At 40.1% G+C, this 20246-nt stretch overlaps 1 protein-coding gene across 1 annotated transcript in view; it reads right to left on the bottom strand.

The window, feature by feature from the left end:
• Positions 1–231: 231 nt before the first annotated feature.
• The window catches only part of PPEF1 (protein phosphatase with EF-hand domain 1), a 34642-nt gene continuing 14627 nt past the window's right edge, over positions 232–20246 (bottom strand). The window contains exons 5-17 of the mRNA XM_083855821.1: positions 19440–19612; positions 17596–17710; positions 15666–15712; positions 11595–11761; positions 10007–10043; positions 9394–9543; positions 6987–7187; positions 5454–5639; positions 4687–4829; positions 3927–4033; positions 2801–2964; positions 1894–1978; positions 232–1443 (exon numbers count right to left, since the gene is read on the bottom strand). Coding sequence (XP_083711947.1) covers positions 1250–1443; positions 1894–1978; positions 2801–2964; positions 3927–4033; positions 4687–4829; positions 5454–5639; positions 6987–7187; positions 9394–9543; positions 10007–10043; positions 11595–11761; positions 15666–15712; positions 17596–17710; positions 19440–19612 — 1769 coding nt within the window. The 3' untranslated portion in view covers positions 232–1249. The remainder of the gene's footprint in view (positions 1444–1893; positions 1979–2800; positions 2965–3926; positions 4034–4686; positions 4830–5453; positions 5640–6986; positions 7188–9393; positions 9544–10006; positions 10044–11594; positions 11762–15665; positions 15713–17595; positions 17711–19439; positions 19613–20246) is intronic.

Consider the following 20246-nt stretch of genomic DNA (forward strand, 5'->3'; position numbering starts at 1 on the left):
GAATGTGAGGCTTCCATCTTGCTGCCTTTCGATACCTCATTTTCAGAATTTCTCAGTTTCCTTTTCTTAGGATAGAACTTATGTTTAACTATATGCAAGAATATTTAGATTTGATAGTAACAAAATACATTTACTCGTGTGTTCTTACTCATCTCTGTTTTTAAGAAACCCAGTTCATCTTTGGAAGGGTGATGAAGGTGATCAGAGCAGGGTACCAAAACACAGGCAAAGAGACACCCCACTTAGGCATTGCTCAGAAAGCTGAAGCTTTATTCTGTGCTCTATCATGTGTTGCATTAACATGCTGTGGATTTAGCTTCATTAAGGTGGCGAGTTATCACAGAATCACCAAATCCTAGACAAAGTCATCCCATAACACACAGCACAGGACTACATCCAGATGGTTCTTGAATATCTCCAGTGAGGGAGACTCCACACCCTCTCTGGGCAATCTGTTCCAGTGCTCATTAACTGCACAGGAAAAAAGTTCTTCCTCATGTTCAGGTGGGACTTCCTGTGCATCAGTTTCTACCCATTGCCTTGTCCTATTGTTGGGCACCACTGTGAAGAGCCTGGCTCTATCTCAGAAACAGTTATGACTGTTTCATAGCTCCAAATCCCAACAAATGTGGGGAAAAATAACCAGAGGCAAGAAGAAATCTAGTGCTCATGTGAAAACTTTTCAACCAAGATCCTCTAAGTTGTGCCTGTAAACTTTTGGAAGGATAAGAGAGTGACCTGGAATGATTTAATTCCTCTGCATCATGCAAAGAGCAGGATTAAATGCAGGACTACCCATTTTAACCAGATGCTTCTTCCCTTTTTTCCTCTCCTTCAATGGACACCCCACAGCCAGCCTCTCCTGTGCTTGTTCCATCAGGGTGGGTCTGATATGTTCCTTGTGGTTATCAATGCTCTCAGCTGTCACCTCAGACTGCTGACAGACACACACCAAAGTCTCTCTTCCTACACAGCTGTAGGCTTGACCTTGGCAATGTTCAGGGATCAGATTGATGGGGGAGATGCCACCAGGAGAAGGGTGTGAATTTTAAGGTCTTGGCAGTGTGTGGCAATGCCACAGTAATACTGTAAGTGTGGATTTTCATCTCCTCTGTCCCCTTATTAGCAGGTACAGCTCATCCAGGAAGGGCTAAATAAAGGCTTGCACAGTGACCCTATCAAGCAGTCCTTTTATGACTAATGTCAGCAAGCTGAGCTTCCAAGACAACCCACAAGAAGTTCTGCCTTTTCATGAGGTTGCCTTTTTCTCGAGTCTGTGAACAATGTGAAAGGCCTCTAAAAATTCATTGAAATCAATGTGGCCATCTTTGTTGTAGTCTATGCTGAGGACTAACTTGTCAATGGAGTCATCCTGTACATCAATGCCCAGGTGAGAAGTAAAGAGTCTCCATGTCTGGCTGAATTCCTCAAGAGAAATCAAACCTAAAGGAGACAGACAATAGATTGCTTTTTGCAGTGTTGTTTCCCCTTCCTGCATAAACACCCACATGCACACTCCTTCACTGCAACAAAGTTACCTGCCTACCATGGGGTTAGTGCTTTCATGATTGAAGCACATTTTTACTTTAGGTAATGATTGACCGTGGAATTGAGAAAGCAGTAAAGAGTAAGAGTTAAAGGGAGAAAAAAAACCCCAAAAGAGTGAAGCCAATACTGGAGCTGGGGTGTGTGAGAATCTTTTCTTGTTAAGCTCTGTGCACTGTCCCTTATATGGTTGCAGCTTGACTGCTTAAAATAGTTTCCACTAAACTGGAGAAATTACATCACCTCTGGTTCCTCTATATTTAGAAGTCTTAAGGAGGAAACACAGTGGGGAAAAGATAACTGGTATAGGCTCCCTAGAGCTGACACAGTGAAGTTACCAGGACTTACCTGAGTGATCTTTGTCAATGATGTTGAAGATGATCTCCAGATCCTTTCTGTATCTGCACAGTGTTTCTGCCAAAGCTGGCTGAGCCTGGTTTTGAAATCACACATGAGAAGCTATTCAGACTTTGGTTTAAGTTAATTTAACCAACAGAATATCTACTATCCAATTTTCATTTGCCTAGTTTAACTTGTCAAATGTTAAAAAAAAATAAATTGTGCTTGAGTTCTCTGGAATGACACTTCTGTGTCTTGTCCTGAGGAATAATCAGATGGCAGGCCAAGGAGGAAAGGAGCCCTTCACACCTCCTACCTTCAGTAATTATTTGTGGAAACAATCTTTGATAATCTAGGGAAGGTGGCATGGACCATGCACTCATACAAAGCCCTCACTGTACAGATGGGAATGGATCCTGCTGTTTAGGAAAGTTATGGTGATACCTCCATACCAAAGCACTTGCAGCCATTTGGTAACAACTGGGCTCTGTGGAAGTGACCTCAGATACCATTATAAACATCTGAAAGTCCATCTACAAATGTGACTTCCTCCCACAGGGGCCTTAACTGCCTCTGGAGCTTGTTTGAAAAGCTCATTTCAAAGAGTAAGGGTTGAGTGCTCTGGGCAGGATTTGTCACATCCCCTCAGCTCCATTATCTAAACGCCCTCGAGAGCCAAGAGAAAGCAAGAAGCAGTTCTAGCATGTGATTCATCCAACCTATTTTAAGCATCTACCTTAGCAGGGAATGATGATTCGTACCCTAGCAGTGCTCATTTTCCTCCAGTGACTATAAAAGGAAGCTCAGCAACTAGTTCAGATGTAGATGTCTACTGATGGGCCAAACCACTGTTGTGCTTCAATTTGCACCAGAAGTTGTTCCTCCAAGAATTGCAAGGAGGTGTTTTCCTCTTTACCTCTTTTATAGGTTGATCCATTTTCAAATCATAAAAGCATGACATGAAGTCAACTTCTCCATCTGGGTTCATCTGTGCTAACTGAGAGCGCAGCATCCTCCAGGGCAGTTCCAGCTGCAGGACAGACTCCATTGCTGCAGCCCAGTCATTGACAGAAATCCTGCCTGCCAGAGGGGTCAGGTCATGGTCAACAGTACAGGACACAGTACACATCAGTCACCAGCACAAAGGGTTACAAAACACAAGGATTTTCTCTGAACCCTGGGATAAAAGCCCTCATAACAAAGGAGCAGTGAGGTTGGACTAGGCATTTCCATGGGTCCCTTCCAGCCACAAAGCTGTGATGCTGTTATGATGTTCAGCATGTTTTAACACCTTTTGAGAAAGCCAGATTATGCCACGAACAGTTTTATGCCACTTCAGGTTTCAGCTGAGCTGCAATTAGAGTGACATGTGGCTGAAAACTCAACCAGACAGAAATATGTGAAACAGCTGTTCAGTGGCCAAAGAAACAACATGTTATTGAGTGCTGTTCAAAGGACACAGACAAGTGAGAAGCCATCACAAGGAAAAGTTGTATTTGTGGCAGAAATCAACTTCTTGCTTCTACATAAATGTTCACCTATTAACTTAGCACTGACTTTTCTTTAGCTGAGGGGTGAGTGTGTGTCTGCTGGAGACATAGGCAGGCAACCTTCCTCAGGTACCTCCCAGACTCCAAAGGAGACCCATTCCCCACCTCTCACCTGAGATCCTAGTTCCCTGTCTGACACATTCTTAAGATGCTCCTACATGAAGGTGGTGCTGACCTTTGAGCTTTTGGAACTGGATTTGCCTGCCCAAACTCCCTACCCAACAGCAAACATCATTCCTTTATTTGCCCATGTCTTTCAGTTTTCTTTTTCCTACTTCCAGCTTCATCCCCTCAAGTCGTTTGGAGCTAAGCCCTTCCCAAGACCTCTCCTCCTCTGGGGTCATGAAGAGCAAGGTCAACCAGCCTCTGCTGCCCTCAGCCTGACACTGGCAGGCAGGCAGACCTCACGTCCATGGGTTTGTCCCTTCTGCCCCCCACACACATGGAAACTCTTTTCCCCATGGTGGCAACTGGACAGAGAGGAAGTCATACCTGTGCCATTTACATCATATTGTGCAAAAGCACTGGTGAGTTCAGACCTGTGAGCATAAATCTTCTCTCGTAAGGACTTTAAGGCAGATGATTCAATTGTACCTACCCTAGGAGGAAGAAAAATATCAGCAGATTATTAAAGGATTAAAATCCTCTAGCATTTTATGCTTTTCAACCCTCATTATAAAATTCTTATATCCTTTAACATGTAGTATGTTTAGGGTCAAGTATGTTTAAGCAGGATGACCCAAAATGCACTAAAACGTGTAAGACAAATTCTGGGTGGGAATAAACCCCAAACCAAACCAAACCAACAATGTTCCATAAGAATAATCTGAGTTTTTGAGATAATTGAGTTTATGCAGGTAATTCTAAGCTGCTTTCCTTTAGTAATCTGACCACACTACTAGGCATGGCAAAGCTGTCATGATAAACTTTGAGACTCAGTTCATAACAGGATTTGTCCAGATTAACACTGCAGCCTTCAAGCAGACAGGTGCAGGCCATTTATAAGTCCCTGACAATAGTCTGTTCTAACTGTTTACCTCACGTAATTACCTTTGGGAGTTTCTCAGGAAACCAAGCTAAGCACTTAGAACATATTTTGTCTACTGTATTAATTTTTAAACTGTAAAATAGAAAACCAGTGAGAATCAATGAAAATGGATGCCTGTTCAGTTATTCAATCAAGCTGTAGATTTGCAGGTGCATTCACACGTGAGGTGAGCCCACGCTCAGTGCATGCAGCACACAGCTTTACCTCTCGCGGAGATTCTGCCTGCGCGTGAACTTGCTGACCTGGTACTGCACAAACCGAGGGGTCAGCTCAGGAGTCAGCTTGATGTAAGCGCCCCGGTTACTGCCCTCTTCGTAATAGTTGGAGGCAGAGAAGATGGTGATAACCTGACACAGGAAACAAAGAAACTGCATTGGCCAGAACAGCCCTTCTTGACACTTATTTCTGAAACTGATCTGAGAAAAAAATCCAGGTTACAAAATTACGTGTCTACATGTAAAACTATGTCATTCACCAAATTGCTCTTGCCTTTTGAGTCTCTGGGCTCTGGGCCTTTAGTTTTGGCCTGACAGACTTCAGAGAACAGTGAGATACAACATGCTGTTTAACAGAAACCGCTTTCTAAGAGATACCTGGTTTTCAGGATTCATGTTGGCCTCCAAACTGAGCATGTTAAAAAGCAGGGCCAGAAGAGAAATCAGTAAGTTAAAGGCTTCTAGAGCTTTAGAGCATCTCTTGAACTGTATTTACACACAACTCTTGTTGGGCATTTTGTTGATGTCCATTTGTTTTCATGTAAGTAATAAATTGGTCCCCACTCCCTAAAGCTGTAAAGAATTTTTTTTACTCAGAACTCAATAACTTGTTGTAATACCTATCTAGGACAAAGTTCCTCCAAACCCAGTTTAACAAAATGACTCTTTTTTTACAAGAAATTTTGCAGACAAATCTACTGTGGATGTTCCTGTGAAATTCACAGGAGAATTCTACTTTACATGGAAGCATCTTACCTTCCCATCATGACTGATCTCATAACCTTCTGGCTTAAATTCATGAGACCTGATGAGCATCTTCAGATTATACCTCTCAAACAGCTTGGCAGTGACATCAGGACCAAAGTAACAGCCTCCTCCTCGACTCTTGTTTGGTGTGCAACCATTTTGGCTTCTTGGATCACTCCACAGAATGTCAAGGATCTATAAATAGCAAACTCAAGCAAGTGAGAACTTATAGTAGGGGAAGACTGATAGGCTATGGCTGTCTAAAGTCCTGGGCACAGCAAAAGCCCCACAGTACAGGGAGAAAACACATCTGAGCTAACATGTAGGTCTTTGGGTTTTTCCTTCCTTTCAGGAGCATGTTCTTTTGGGTTGAGAATTTTGTTCTACTTTTTAAGAAACATTATCTAGATTTTGGATGAAATTTTTTGTTTCAGAATAAGTATCATTTCAGCAATGTACTTCCTTTCACAGCTGAGGTTTTCAGACTTGGGCAGGTGCATCAGGAACAGTACCTGGGCTAATTTAAAGAGAACAAAAGCTGCCTTCTTCACATGTAGGTAGGAGAGGCAATTTCTATTTCCCAGCACAGACTGGATAACCATACCGGTCAGTGGTTTTACCTAAGCTTGGGAGTACCTGCTCTAAACACGACAAGAATTGCCTTTGGATTTATTGTTTTCAGTTAGATTGTGTTTCAAATCAACATTTTACATATTAGCATTTTAGCAGAGTTCAGACATGAAGATGAATTATCATGGTTTAATTCTAGTCAGCAGCAAACATTATTCAAAATGTGTTTGTTTAAACTTTTCTGGGAAAGTTTTGCACTAACACATTCCACTTCATGTTTGTGAGCATGGCTTAATGGATGCTTGATTAGCTGAGGCAGTGTCAGATTTGGGGGGGAAACAGGAGCCTTGCTTGTGGCCATTATGTTAGTTTGTAGGTCAGATAGGTATCTTGGGAAATCAGATTTTAAGAGTAATTAAGCTTTCCAAATTGTCACAATTTATTAAATGACAGTATAACAAAAGCTCTATATTGCCTGTGATATTCAAGATGAACAGCCAGAGGACAAAATCTTCACACTTCTGAGTAATCTGCCTGTAGGTCTCAGGAGCTGGGTGGCTTTTTTGGGCTATATCAGCATTCAGCTGCCAAAAGCACAGCCAAAAAAAGGCTTTATCTCACCAACAATTTCAGTCTGACCTGTTTAAACCAACAACCATTTATGTACCAACAGATCCAACCACATGAGGGCAGGCAAACCCATTCCCTACTGAGCAGTTTCCTTCTCCTGAGGGCTAAGAAAAGAAAATTCTGAGTGAATTTTACTTGGAAGGTATAAAATCTCAAGCCTTTATTACCAGCTCTACAAAAAGCATCCAAAAAGCCGAACAGGTATCTAATATACTCCTTAGAGTGACTGTTCTCCTGTTAAGAGATAGAACCCTCAGACTCATAAACACACTGCCTGAACAGAACACCGGCTGAGTTTGTGCGGGAGGGGTTTGTTATCAGCGTGTCTTTGGTTTCACCTACTTGTTTCCATTCCTTCAGGGCGGGGTCTGGAGGCAAATTTGAGCCTGAAGGCTCAGTGAAGCCCGATGAAGAGATGTGTTGAGTCTTCCCTGCAACGTTCTGGTTGGCAATGTGTTTACTGGGTTTGGATGTGGGAATTTTCTTCTTTGTTTGGTCCTGTCTGTCTCTCACTGACTTTGGTGGCCGCATCAAAGATTTCAACTTAAAAAAAAAAAAAAAAGTTACCATCACAACAACAGAAGTTGGTACAGAGATATTGGCTGAAAGGCACATCAGCTGATGTTTCCTGTACTCAGGAAAATTCCTTGAGAGTTCAACTAATGTTAACTCTCATAATGTCCTGAATTCAAGGTTTGGGAGAAGCTGCAGGTATTTGACATTTGCAGAAATTTTGCTTTATACCTATCAGTAACCAGGCTCTTCAGAGCTGCTTTCATATTCTTATCCAGACACACACACTCATTCCAAACACAGTCAATTTTAAGGTCTCACTATACAGCAGGTAGAGCCTGGGCTCAGGGAAGACACTTCAGTGCCCAGCTTCCCTGGAAACAAAATATATATTCATATTGTACTGAAGGTGAAACTCCATTCACTTCTGCTCTGACACAGTACCGTGCTGTTGGTTAATTTGGCTCAATTAAACTGAGAATCAGGAAGGCAGCAGTGAAACTGATGAAATACTACATCAGGCCTTACACTGTTAAATCAAACTCCTCCAACACGCATGGTCATTTGCTTTTTTGGAGTGGTACACTATGGTTCCATGAATGACCATTAACATAGATTCTTCTCCAGGGAATGTCTTCTCATTTGAAATTCTCTCACACTAGCTTATTTCCAGAACAAAGCCAAAATAAACCCCAAAACCAAAGCAACCAACCAACCCACAAAACCCAAAGCAAAGCAAAAAAATCCCAAACTAAAAAAACCACCAACCAATAAAACATACATTGTCCACAGACCCCCAGATTTTACTCTTTAACAAAGAAAAGGACTAATTCAAAACAAAATGCACAACATGGGGTTATTCGCCAATGCACTGACCAGTATTTCAAACCTGTCAGCTGCCAGCTTTACCAATTAAAATACATCACTTGGCCTTGAGTGACACTGCCCTGGGTTGTGGCCCACACATGTCTCATTAGCAACATTCTCCTGTGGCAGCAACTTTGACCTGTTAATTCTGCATTTCACAGACACTGCATGAGAAACATGCAGAGCTGAGCCCTGGCGAAAGCATGGGCAGAACTCAGCTCATGGTTAGGACACCTCTATCAGTGGTTAGGCACTCAGTTTTAGTGCACAGTGGTGCAGCCAACAGAGCCTAGACTCCAATCATCAGAAGTATTCATGCCCTTTTTCATATCTTTAAAAAAGAGACACAGCTGACTGTCCTGCAAAGTCTTATTTCTGCTTTAGAAAATATGAGGATGACAAAAATAGCTCTAGGTTCCACAGACACTGATGACGGGGTTCACTAAGTTGCTCAAACATTGGTCTCCCATGCCATCTGAGATGCTCCACTATGTCTGTAAATTAGTGGAGGGGGCAGACACACATCTGTTCTAAAGGGGACTGGTGGAGGGGACACCAGAGAAGACTTTCTTCGGAGGCAAAGGCCAGAGAGGAAATCCCTGGTCAATGGGGCACTTCCTTGAACAGCACTGGAGATGTGTCCCTAAGTAATGATCTCCACCTCATCTCCTGGATCTCCAGTGACTGTAAGGAGTCAGCACCCTGATCACAAGCAGACATCTTGATTAAGTTGTCCAAACTGAGATCAAATCCCACACCATTTTCCACTGATTTGAAAGATCTGTGTTTGCTCATCATTTCAGAAAAAAACATGAATATTTCTGTCTTCTAAATCCCCAAAAAGCAATAGATTCTATTTTATCAAGGCCAGTTTTTGAATTTTGATCCTTCTGGAAAGGCTCTCGCACATGTACAACATTCATCTGCTGCCAAGGGAGCACCTCACAGGTGGAGAACTTCCCCCACACAACAGATGGCAGAAGCACAGCCCCAGGAAAAAAGGCAGTGCTGGAAATATGTGGCTAGATTGATTTCTAAAGTGTTTAAAGGAAATGCCCAAGAATCAAGTAGTTTTCATACTTTCTGGCTAATGTGTCATCCCTGCAGGAGGATGCATCTAAAGTGGCTTTAGCTATTTTAAGGTCAAAAGACTCATATTAAGAGGAGAGCCAGACAACTGGCTCTCAACACCTACTGCAACCTTCCTTCTTAAGCCCTGACTTTGAACAAAAATTGGACTTTTATTTTTCTTACATGCCTTATACTCCTATCATTTCCTTTCCTAATGCAAATTACCTGATCCTAGCATTTGTACCAAAAATTTTTTAAAAGAAAACAAAATTACCCTCACATGAATATGATCTTTTACCTTACTTCTCTCAAGTGCATTCAGGAAATCCAAATCTGTGGTGTCTGAAATCCCCCCATGTAGGATAAGAACTTTGCTGTCAATTATAGTAGCAAGGGGAAGCCAGCTAAAAACATCTCGCAGAAGACACAAAATCTGTTTCCAATGGTCCTGTAAAAGATAGTCTTACATTAGATCCTATTTCTGGAAGATTCTGTTGCTTCTAAGTTCAAGATTTTGCTGAATTGTCTGGCATAGTTTTTAGGAACAGTTTTGTTCAGGTGATATCCTGAACTGCAACCCTGACAAACATCTTCTGACTTTAGGGCCATTTGATTGTCTCTGTAGCATTTAGTTTTTTCTTTCATAGTCACCTCTTTTGTGTTCTTGATTGGTCTTACAGATGTTATTTATTTTATCCCACAGATCTTTGGGCATAAGAGACTAGCACTGAAAATTGTTTTGTCAGTTATTCCACTAATAGGCCAAAATAATTTCATCCACATCACTAAAGAAATTCCGTTCTACACCTAAATAAACTGGCTTGAAGTTTTCTTGTTTACACAGGTTTCATTTTACATCTGCCAGACTACAAAAAAAAAAAAAAATTTAGGAGAAGGAGGAGGAATCTTACCTTGTACTTTTTTGAAACTTCTTTTGTGAAGCCGTATCTGAAAACAAGACAGCATCATGAACTGGTTTTCAATGTGCCCCTTCTGCATGGTTTCCCATGCTATGGTGTTTTCCTGGAATTTTCTAGCCCCCTTTCTCACCTGCCATTCCATCTCACCTCAGCTGAAATGTGCTTTCCTGCACTCTCTCTTGAAAATTGAGTTAAACTGGTTTCTTGTACATAATAGAGGGAACAGAATCCAGCCCAATAATTATTAGGAGGCCTTTTTTCCAGCTCTACCTTTTAGATACCAGAGAGAAATTCCAAAGGAACCTGAGGATGGGCAAAAATTCCCACAAAACCTTCAGAGAGTTTTTGTCTTAAATATAATATCATCATAAAATCATATCATAGAATGGTTTGGTTTGGAAAGGGCCTTAAGGATCATCTCATTCCAGCCCCCTGCCATGGGCAGGGACATCTTCCACAAGATCAGATTGCTCAGGGCTTCATCCAACTGTCATGTCTTTTCCCCCAGAAGGGACAAGGATTTGATACCTCATTCTTTTAACACCACAATATCCTTCATCAAGAGGCATTTTCACAACACTCAGCTTTCAAATTTACCAGTGTGCAGCGCTGCTAATCAAAATGCAAAGCAAAGAGTGATAGACAGGAATACATCTGTGTACCCCGTACCATCACAGACTTAGTTAAAATTTTCAGCTATTTTGAGGAGGAATTTTCCTACCTTGTAGATTAAGTAACTGATCTTGGTTTACATTTGTTGTTTGTTGGGGTATTTTCAATTAAGCACTGAAAAAGTAACTATCATGTGAAACTGATTCTCTTTTGTGGGTCATTAGTAGGACTGAACTATGGGCCTCTCACCCAGGTACAAATACAGAGGCCTGTGTTAAAACAGCAATACATCCTGTGTGCACACATCAAATGATCCAAGGGGTACAGCAGGTTACCCACCAGTCAGTCACCCAAAGACTCTCCAGGGCAGCTTAGAATTGTAGGGAGTAGGACTGAGGAGTTCTCACATCTCTGAGACGCTTTATGTCTCTAAGTCACACTTTGACTACAGCCAGAGCCACTGGCTGTGCTCACTCCCTTGGCTGCACTGCACAGCTGAGTGCAAATGTCAGTGTCAGAGAACAGGGTGTCAGCTTTCCTGCAATGACACCTCCAACTAATGAAGCTCCTCTGAGTACAGGCAGGATATTGACATGCCCCTTGTGTTAGAGAAGTGAAAACTTAGTTCAAAGTTAACTAATCAGATTTCATTAAATATGTGTTTTAACTAAAAAATCATACTTCTATCCATCCTTCCCCAGTTTTGATACTCTGGAAGCTGCACTAAGCCCTCTGACTTCACTGGATTATGATTAGATCAAAGACAAGACGTGATTCTCATTCAAATGTCTGTGTGTAGTGGTTATGTTCCTTCCCCACACACGTGCTGAAAAGTCAAAGCTACACTTGACTACTTAATAAAACATTATTTCTTTTTTATTGTGTCACAGTGGCTAAAGTAGCATTGAAAAGCTCAAATATTTCTAGTGATAGGCTAGGTATTACCTGTCCCACCCCCAAAATCTACCTCAGGTTCATGATGTAGTCTTCATGGTTTCCTCTATTCAAGTGTAAATCATTGGGATAGATAAGAAGAAATGCAAATAGGATTATAAGTATTTCCATTGAATTTTTCCCTCTGTCGACAAAATCACCGTTGAAGACATAGCGGTTTTGTTCTGAAGGGAGACCATTCTGCAGAAAGAAAGAAAAAAAAGGGCACTTAGAGAGGCTGCTATGCTACTGTAATAAAGGAAATACCATTTAAATGAAATCCCATTGCTAGAAATTCTGAAAAAAAATTCTGCATAATACAGAGATCTAAAATGCAGCATTTCTTTATTTCCACTGCTTAGAATAAAACCCTTCATATGAGACAACCTGAGCCATTAGAGAAAAGAGGACCTCTCTGCCTGTTCTTACAATGCCATCTCTAATCCTTTCCTCTACCTATTGAATTAAATTGAAAGGTACCAAAAGGAACATCAGTCTTGTAGTAAAATATACGTTTCTGTTATTGCAACTGTTGCCAGGAAATTATGCACTTGCAAACAGAAGGGAGTAATTCAGTTTGAATGGAAGATAAGAAATACATGAAAAATTATCTTCTGATGCAACTTTGAATGGATTTCATATATTTACATTGTTTGCAGTGTATGCTTCCAAAACTCCTGAGAAGGACTATAGTCCAGAGGATATAAAATCTTTAAGACAGAACTTTGAAGAGTTTGATTTCAATTGCTTTAATCCTGAAAGCACTACTTGAATTTTACTCTTGAGAGCCAAGATATACTTGAAAGCTCACAAATCTGAGAGGTTATATATACAGGTATTTCTTACTTTTTTTTTTCTGAAGATACAGAGAAATGCTTTATTATAAATCATGACTTATTAAAAACAAGTATTTTGAACTGACGGTATGTTTTATTTGATTAATTACCAACACATCAACGGGTGCCATCAGCTTACAGAAAATGCAGCACCACCAAAATGATGTAGCTTCATTTCCAGTCATGAGTATCAGAAATAGTATTTCAACTTTGACTTGCCAGAAAAGGGAAACCTCTGTTTTCTCAATTGATATGCACAATAAATATCAATAGAACATCTGTAAAATTACATTATAACTGCAGAAGCCACTCCTAAAAGGTTTGGCAGCATTGCAAGACATCCCACCTTAAATATATCTACAGCGTCATTGTCAAGCCTTTCTTGTGTTCCTATGGCATTACTGCTATTCTGCCTTAGTGGGTTTATTGCAGGATGCAATAAATGTGGCCCAGGACTCAATGAAATGTATCATTTGAATCCTTATGAGAGTACCCTTTTTTGTCCCAATCAGTGTCCTGTGCTTTCATGTTAGGATGCAGTAGTGAACCCTGGTCTCTCCATCTTGGCTGCTGTAAATTCAGCTTCTTTGGATTTTGCTACAGCCTGTCCTGAGCCCTTTCCAAGTTAACTTAGAAGGGGCCTGTGCTTGCTCTGTGCTCGCAGGAGTGGCAATGTATGAGACTCTTCTAATGCAGTGGGTTGAAGCGATTTTAAAAAGGAGAGGATGGATTTCAGTAGTGGAACAGACAGCAGAAACTCAGCAGCAGTTTCTGGAAAGATAGATAAATAAATAAGAGCTTTGCCTTAAAACCAATAGGCATGTGAATTCACCAGCAGATTGTGAGTCTACACACAACCACTCTAACTGCAGTCCTCATGGAAAGACATCTACTGGAGCAGTCTCCAGATTCTCTCACCCTTCTTTTGGAAAAGGTTGCACACAATTTGAGTTTTAATTTTGGTTTGGACTTCCAACTTCAATGTGACATTATAGTTTTGTTCCACACTCATGCACTTTTTTTTTCTGTGGTTTCAACCCACAATGAGAGCAAAACTAAATTAAAGGCTGTTGCAGCCTCTGACATGTCAGAGAGGCAAACAAGGCCCTCTAATGATTAGCAACTTGCTGCTGGGCATCATTACTGTATCTCCTGGGTTAGTGATTAATTAACTTCTGTTTGTTGTTGGCATTTTCTACTGCTTCAGGCTATTTCTATCTATAGCATCCCTTCAACAATCTAACTTAGCAATACATAATTTAAAATTCAAGTGTTTCAAAGAATATCAGGAAACACTCTATTTTAATAAAGATTAATGCAGGGACTGACTCACAAACTGGTTATTGAGGGGGAAAAAAAAGTGTTTTAGCTTCAGCCAAACCAGGTGTAAGGATTATAAACCAGCTGTAGCAATGTATCAGTATGCTGTAGATTGACAACTCTGTGTGTTATCTGGGAGTGGTTTGTGGAAGAGACAAACCTGGTCTGCTTGCAGGCCTCCAGAATCCATTTCAGCTCTGCACAGCCCTGTGCAGACCAAGATCACTCCCATGGCATTGCTTAGGATTGCACCCTCTTGTAGTTTGTACCAACTGAGAGGATGAAATCCCTTCCAACTGAAACAGAGTTTGGGAAGGAGAGAAAAAATGGATCCCAGAAGCCAAACGGGTTCACTGCTCATCTAAGTAAACTGCTCAGAGGGGACAGAAAATAGTGTAATTTAATTCACTTCTAAATAACTAATCAGCTCTATCATATGCTCTCTATAGTCTCAACTACTTTGAAATGACAAAACATTTGCCCATTTTATTTGGTTTGATGGAAGGGACTCCCCTAGAAGTTTAAGAAGTTTAACAGAGAACAACTGGATGTTATCTCTAGTCTGAAGTCAGTGGGCATTGTGGCTCTGAATTTACTGAAGTCAGGATGAGAGTTGTTTATTTATTTTTCTTTACACCATCCATTGCGGGGGGGGGGGGGGGGGGGGGGAGGGGGGGGGAAGAACTGCCATCTGTTTACTCCAAAAAAAATAAAATGCAGGCTGATTGCAGTTGTAAATATAATTATATCTGAGCATTTATCTCCAAAATAGTTATATTTCCTATTCCAGGTTCTATGTAGGAAACCAATACGTATCATACTCTTATTCCAGCTTTAAAAAGAGAGTTAAACAACGAAAAGACTGCAAGCCAAGGACTAGTTAAAGATGGTTGATTAGTAAGAAAAGCAGGACTCTCTAAAAAGGTCTGATTATACTTTAACTATAGTTCAACAGACTTGAAGTGCACTGGGTCAAAACAACCACATTTATATTCAACAAGTGTCAGATGAAGTGTGACAAAGCTGGAAGGAGGGGGAGAATGACATCATTTAAACACCTGGTTTAGCTCACTTCAGTCGCCAATTAGTGCAGATGAATGTGTAAGGATCTGACACAAACCCTTTCCCCACCGGAAAGCTCAAATCAAAGAGAGTACCTGCTCAATCAAAGGTGGTGATTCATCCTGAAGATAAATGTGAAACTAAATACACAACATTTCCTGCATCTTCAGTTAAACATACAATTGTGGGAAAGCTAGCCTGGAGCTTAATTCGTTTTACACATCAGTAAAACAGAGCTATGCTTTTTTAGCACGATAAAAAAGATATGTAAAGGGTGCCCAAAGTACTTCTATTTTGGGCAGACCATGTGATTGCTTCCAAGGCTTAAAAAGCTTTTAAACACCACTCTTTCTTGTTTCCTGTTAAAAACAAAAGCAACCTAAACAACAAACCCCCAAAAAACCAAACCAAACCAACCAAAAAACCCCAAACCAACCCAAAAGCAAACCAAAGAACCTGCAGTATCAGTGGAAGGCATAAATGAAAGCTTCTGCTTTGTTTTTTTTTTTGAGTGTCAAAAGTATCCATGGTGTAGTGTTACATCAGGAACTCATTTAGCTCCCGATTTTAGCAGACTTCAGTCAATATGGAACTTAAAACAGTGTCAGAACTTTGGAGACTTTGCAAGGAGTCCTCTTAAGTTTTGGCTCATGCTGCAGTTCAGCATACAGAAAAATAATCATCTCCTCTATCTCCTTCACAGTGAACAGGAGGCTATGAAGAAGGAAAAGCTCTGATGAAGACACCAAATTGTTCCAGGATTTGTGTGTGTGGTGTATGCACACCATATGAGCAGTTCTTAAGGTGATAAATCTGTCACACATAAATATTTGTTCTTAATAAAAATTCATAAAGTGAAAATGCTACATCACAGAGTACCTACTTACCTTATAGAATATCAGCAAAAGATCATCCAGGTTTCCATGCAAATCTCCTAGAAGAAAGAAAAACATTATTTTTTTTAACATTTTCTAACAGAGGAGGAAGAAACTGAAATTATAAAACTAGAATTAGTTGGACCTAGCAAGTTTTTCCTCATGTTTTCCTTATGTATATAAACCCAGAAAATGGCACTAAAAGACATTTTGAAATATAATAGACTTCTACATGCTAATGGGCTTAAATTTACCAAAGTAGCCCTTTTTCTACTGCACAACTGAAGAGGGACAGGGTTTGATTACTGGCAACAGGAAGTGATGGAGAGTATCAAGAACTGTCCACACCTGTGTGCCTCAATGCTAAGGCCACAGGGATGACAGACTGGGCCCTTTTTGAGAGGTTTGTTTGGAACAGGCAGGAGGATTTCACCCCAACACAAAGCATCACTGCAGCACAGATTCCCTGAGAACCTGAGTGCATTTCATGCTCACAGAGCCAGCCTTCTCATGTCTGGCTCACCACTACCATAAAGCTGCAGAAGTTTCAAAACCTGTGATAATTTGCTTTTACCACCAATGATTAGGAAAAGAGAAGTAACAATTTTATGTATGTATGTTTTCTGTGCAACTTTTGATTAATTATGACCCTGACAAATTTGTTCTAAGGGATCTTTCAAGCTATGATAGATATTTATCATATATGTGGGTGTAAACATTTCAGGTATATATTTAATCTGCATTATTAATTTGAAATTCTAAGGAATGGAGAGTGATACCTTAAGGAAATCAAAATTTTGGACTGAATATACTTAAAAATGGGTTATCAGTCTTCTGCAGAGGCTCTTCCTGGTAACAAAAGCTTTTAGTTTCAGTACAAGAGAGGGATCCCTTTTGATGCTGCTTACATAGTGCAAATGCAATACAAATATGAAGAGGAATGTTTATTTAATGAGAAAATGTTGTGTTGTGAACAAGCATGAATCTGTGTTTCCTTGGTTTAGAAAGGGGTCTTATTGGCTTGGTTAATGAGTTTTTGTTTATACAAAACCTCATTTAAACAAACCCTTTCCTGGCAAGCAAAGTAGGTCCATAACCACATCTTAAAAAACACTATTTGTTTATCTTGTCTCACAGTACCTCCCTTGTACCACTTTACCATTACACACAGCACACACTGATAGATGTCAAGAGTTATGTCACCATTATTGTTCTGTTTTGCAGCTACTGCTTTCTGTGTCAAGTCAGGATACTGCATCCCATTATCCATAATTTACAAAAGTGTAACAAAATAGATGGGCAAAGAGCTCTTAGTTCTTTACTGTGTGACACATCATTCCATGAGACTAATTTGTTGGTTGTATAAAGACTTATCCATCCTCTTGGGTCTCCCTAGAAATGAGGAGTTATTATAATTTCAATTTATTCTAGATAATCGTGCTGTCAATGAAAGGTCTTTTTTGCCATCCATAATAAACCCTCATTAAAATCATTATGGAGTAAATTATGATTAAAATCATTAAAATCATTACTGAGTAAGGTCTTTTTCTCAGTGAGAGGAGAAAGAGGTGAGACTTACAGCCAGTAATCAAAATACTTGGTGGCATTTTAGAGGTGGAAGTGCAGGAGTATTTAAGCTGCACTGTAGTGTTAGCTGAATTAATACTGACTCATTCACAAATGTTAAACAAGAACAGGAAAGAGGAGGTAAGGGAATTTCTTAAAATATACTTACTATGACTCAGGGACTTTATTTTTTGTTTGTTTGTTTGCTCCAATTTATGCATTTGTGGGGAAAAATAAATTTTAAAATATATATAATTTTTTAAAGGGCACTGAGAAGTTTCTTCTAATGGCAAAATTTGAAAATGTCAGTATAATTCTCTAACCACTTAGAATATCAACCCATAGCCCAAAGCAGTTATCTTCTCTGGCACCTTACCACAGACAGTTATGTCCTTGGAGTAGGAAGTTGAAAGATGGGTGATATTTGGCATCTCCTTGAGAACCCTCCTAGTTTCACTTAGCAGCTGCAGTACATAGCGGGCATGAAGCAGCTGTGAGAAGAAAAAGCAGGTAAAAAAGGAAGATTTCTTTAAATTAGCAGTAGGTCTGTCTGTTTTATTAATATCGGATATGTACTGCCAAGGTTATGTATAGTGCAGACCTCCAGACATGAGTACAGGCTGTATGGCCTAGTGCTGGGAATTAGGAGTGTTTATAGCTTTGCATTTGCTTCCCAGTGAATGGACATGGAGCCCTTACTGAACTTGTTTTACAGATTTTCCCACTTTTTTTATACTGTACTGTTTCTACTCTTCCCATTTTTCAGAAGAGATAAGATACAGCACTCAGAATCATTGCATAAGGCCATCTGTTGAAATTAACTGGGAAAAATAATAAAAAGGATATCATTCTAGGTGTGAGTAAAAAAAAAACAACAAGAACAAGATCCCACAACCTCCAAAACACAAGTAAAAAAAAAAAATTAAAAAAAAAAAAGGCCCAAAAACCCCCAGCTAAACAACAACCCCAAAGGCCATAAATGATATTTCAGCAAATTGCAAAAACAGTGACAAGAAAAATCCAGTAAGGGCTGCCTTGGTAAGGGTTATCTTCCTGTTCACAGTGAAGAAGTTATAACAATGCAACATTGAATCTTCTGGTCTTCTCTCCTAATGTCTTTTATACAAATTTTGTCAGTAGGTGATTTTTAAAGCTTTTAATTCCAACAGAGATCTGAGGAATTTTGCTAGAGGAGAAAGATGAGCTACAGAATGACTTTTCAAGATTCATGCTTTTAAGCAAACAAAAGGGCCAATTACATACAACCATTTCCTTAATAAAATGCCAGCCATAGTAAATGAAAGGAGAGTGGACAGTAAGGTGAAGTCTGGGTTGGCTCATTTATCATGCGCTTTATATTTGGTACTTTTACAATCAGCCTCCACAGAAATTTACTGGAGAAAAATATTCTTATTTAGTAAATTAAAAAGCATGTTGACCCTTGCCCCTTTTATACAGTATATTGTTAAGCACAAATAATTACAAGTTCAAACAAAGCTGTGCCATTTAATGCCTCCTTGCTCCACCCTCATCTTGTGGGCAACAAAAGGGCTTGCTCAGGAATATCGAGAATGAGGAACAGCCTCATCAGTGCCTTGGAAGCTGCAGCCTGAGATTCAGAGATTTGTGCCATCACTCTGTTCTGCTACATTAGCAATGCTTTATAGTCACTCCAGTGTTATGGTGGAGTCTTGCACCCTGCAATGAGGTGTTTAACCCTTTACACCTTAAATCCTCTAAAAGAATGAGGTGGGGGAGAAAAGACAGAGGACCAAACAATGAACACCTTTAACCCATAAAAATATGATAATTAGTTTCCATTTTAGCTTAGTACACCTTGCCCAGTCCTGCACTCTCACTGAGAACCCCTGCCTTGCAGCTGCTAAGGACTCCCATTTCATTTCATTAGTCCCTGCCTCCTTTCCAGTGCCGAGCCTGGTGGTCATGCAGCAAAGTAGTGAACCAAATATGGGAACTCATCTGTCTGAGAACTGTCTGCTTTTGATTTTACTGTGTTAGCTTATTGCCAGATCAATTTCCCAAGGCAGCTTACCCTGCACATTTATGATCACACTGGACTAGCAGGAAAAAGTAATGAGATGTAAAAGAAGGGTGAAATATCTCTTTGGGCACCAGTTTAGCCTTACATTGGATTGTGGAACTACAACTTGACAGATGTCAAATAAGTTAAAAAAAGAAAACAAGCTAGTTGCAAATTACCTGTTCATTCCTGAAAGCATGAAGGAGAGCATTGGCATCTTCAACAGTAAGGGGGAAGGAGAGTCGTGGTCCATAATAGGAGTCTGGAACATCAATCTTCTTCTCAAATTCTTTTAAACATAAGTCTTCATCCACCACCTGAGGAGCACTAGGGCTGGTGAAAATTTCAGAAACTGGAACAAGATAGAAGGAAAACAAAAATGTAGAAACTCCACCAGTCCCCCATAGAGCTGTAACAGTGTGGCCAAAACTGGTTGAATGTAACTGTTTCAATTGCTGCAGTACTACAGTGGCTGACTCCTGCCTCCTAAAGTGGAAAAACTCCAGGTCTCTCCAGATTGTTTCACAATACTAAAACCAACCAACTAATCAACCACTACAAGGAAAAAAAAGACCAAAACAAAGTTAAAACCAGGCAAAATCTCTTTGCCAGATGCTGGTAGCTGTGATCAGAGTGCAAAACCTTTTGCACTGAAGTTGTGGAGCACTCTGCTTGCAGGTAACGACAACCATTACCTGGTACAAATTTCCTTCTCCTTCCCCCAGATGCAAAGAGACACAAATGTAATGGCTGATCATTTAATGACCAACAAAATTCCATTTATTCAAATGACTGCAAATCACTCCTTTCTGATACAGCCAGAAAACAATGCCAGCTTTTGGGTCACTGCCAGAAAACTACTAGATGAAATAAAGTAAACAAAAACAGAGTGGTGAAAGTAGAGCATAGCTTCTAATTTTCCTGGAACATGGAGAAAGCAGGAGCACTGCTAATTGCTTCAATCCAATATTTGAAACGTAAGTGAC

This window comes from Zosterops lateralis (genome assembly GCF_965231275.1).
Source record: "Zosterops lateralis genome assembly, chromosome: 2".
Taxonomy (NCBI): domain Eukaryota; kingdom Metazoa; phylum Chordata; class Aves; order Passeriformes; family Zosteropidae; genus Zosterops; species Zosterops lateralis.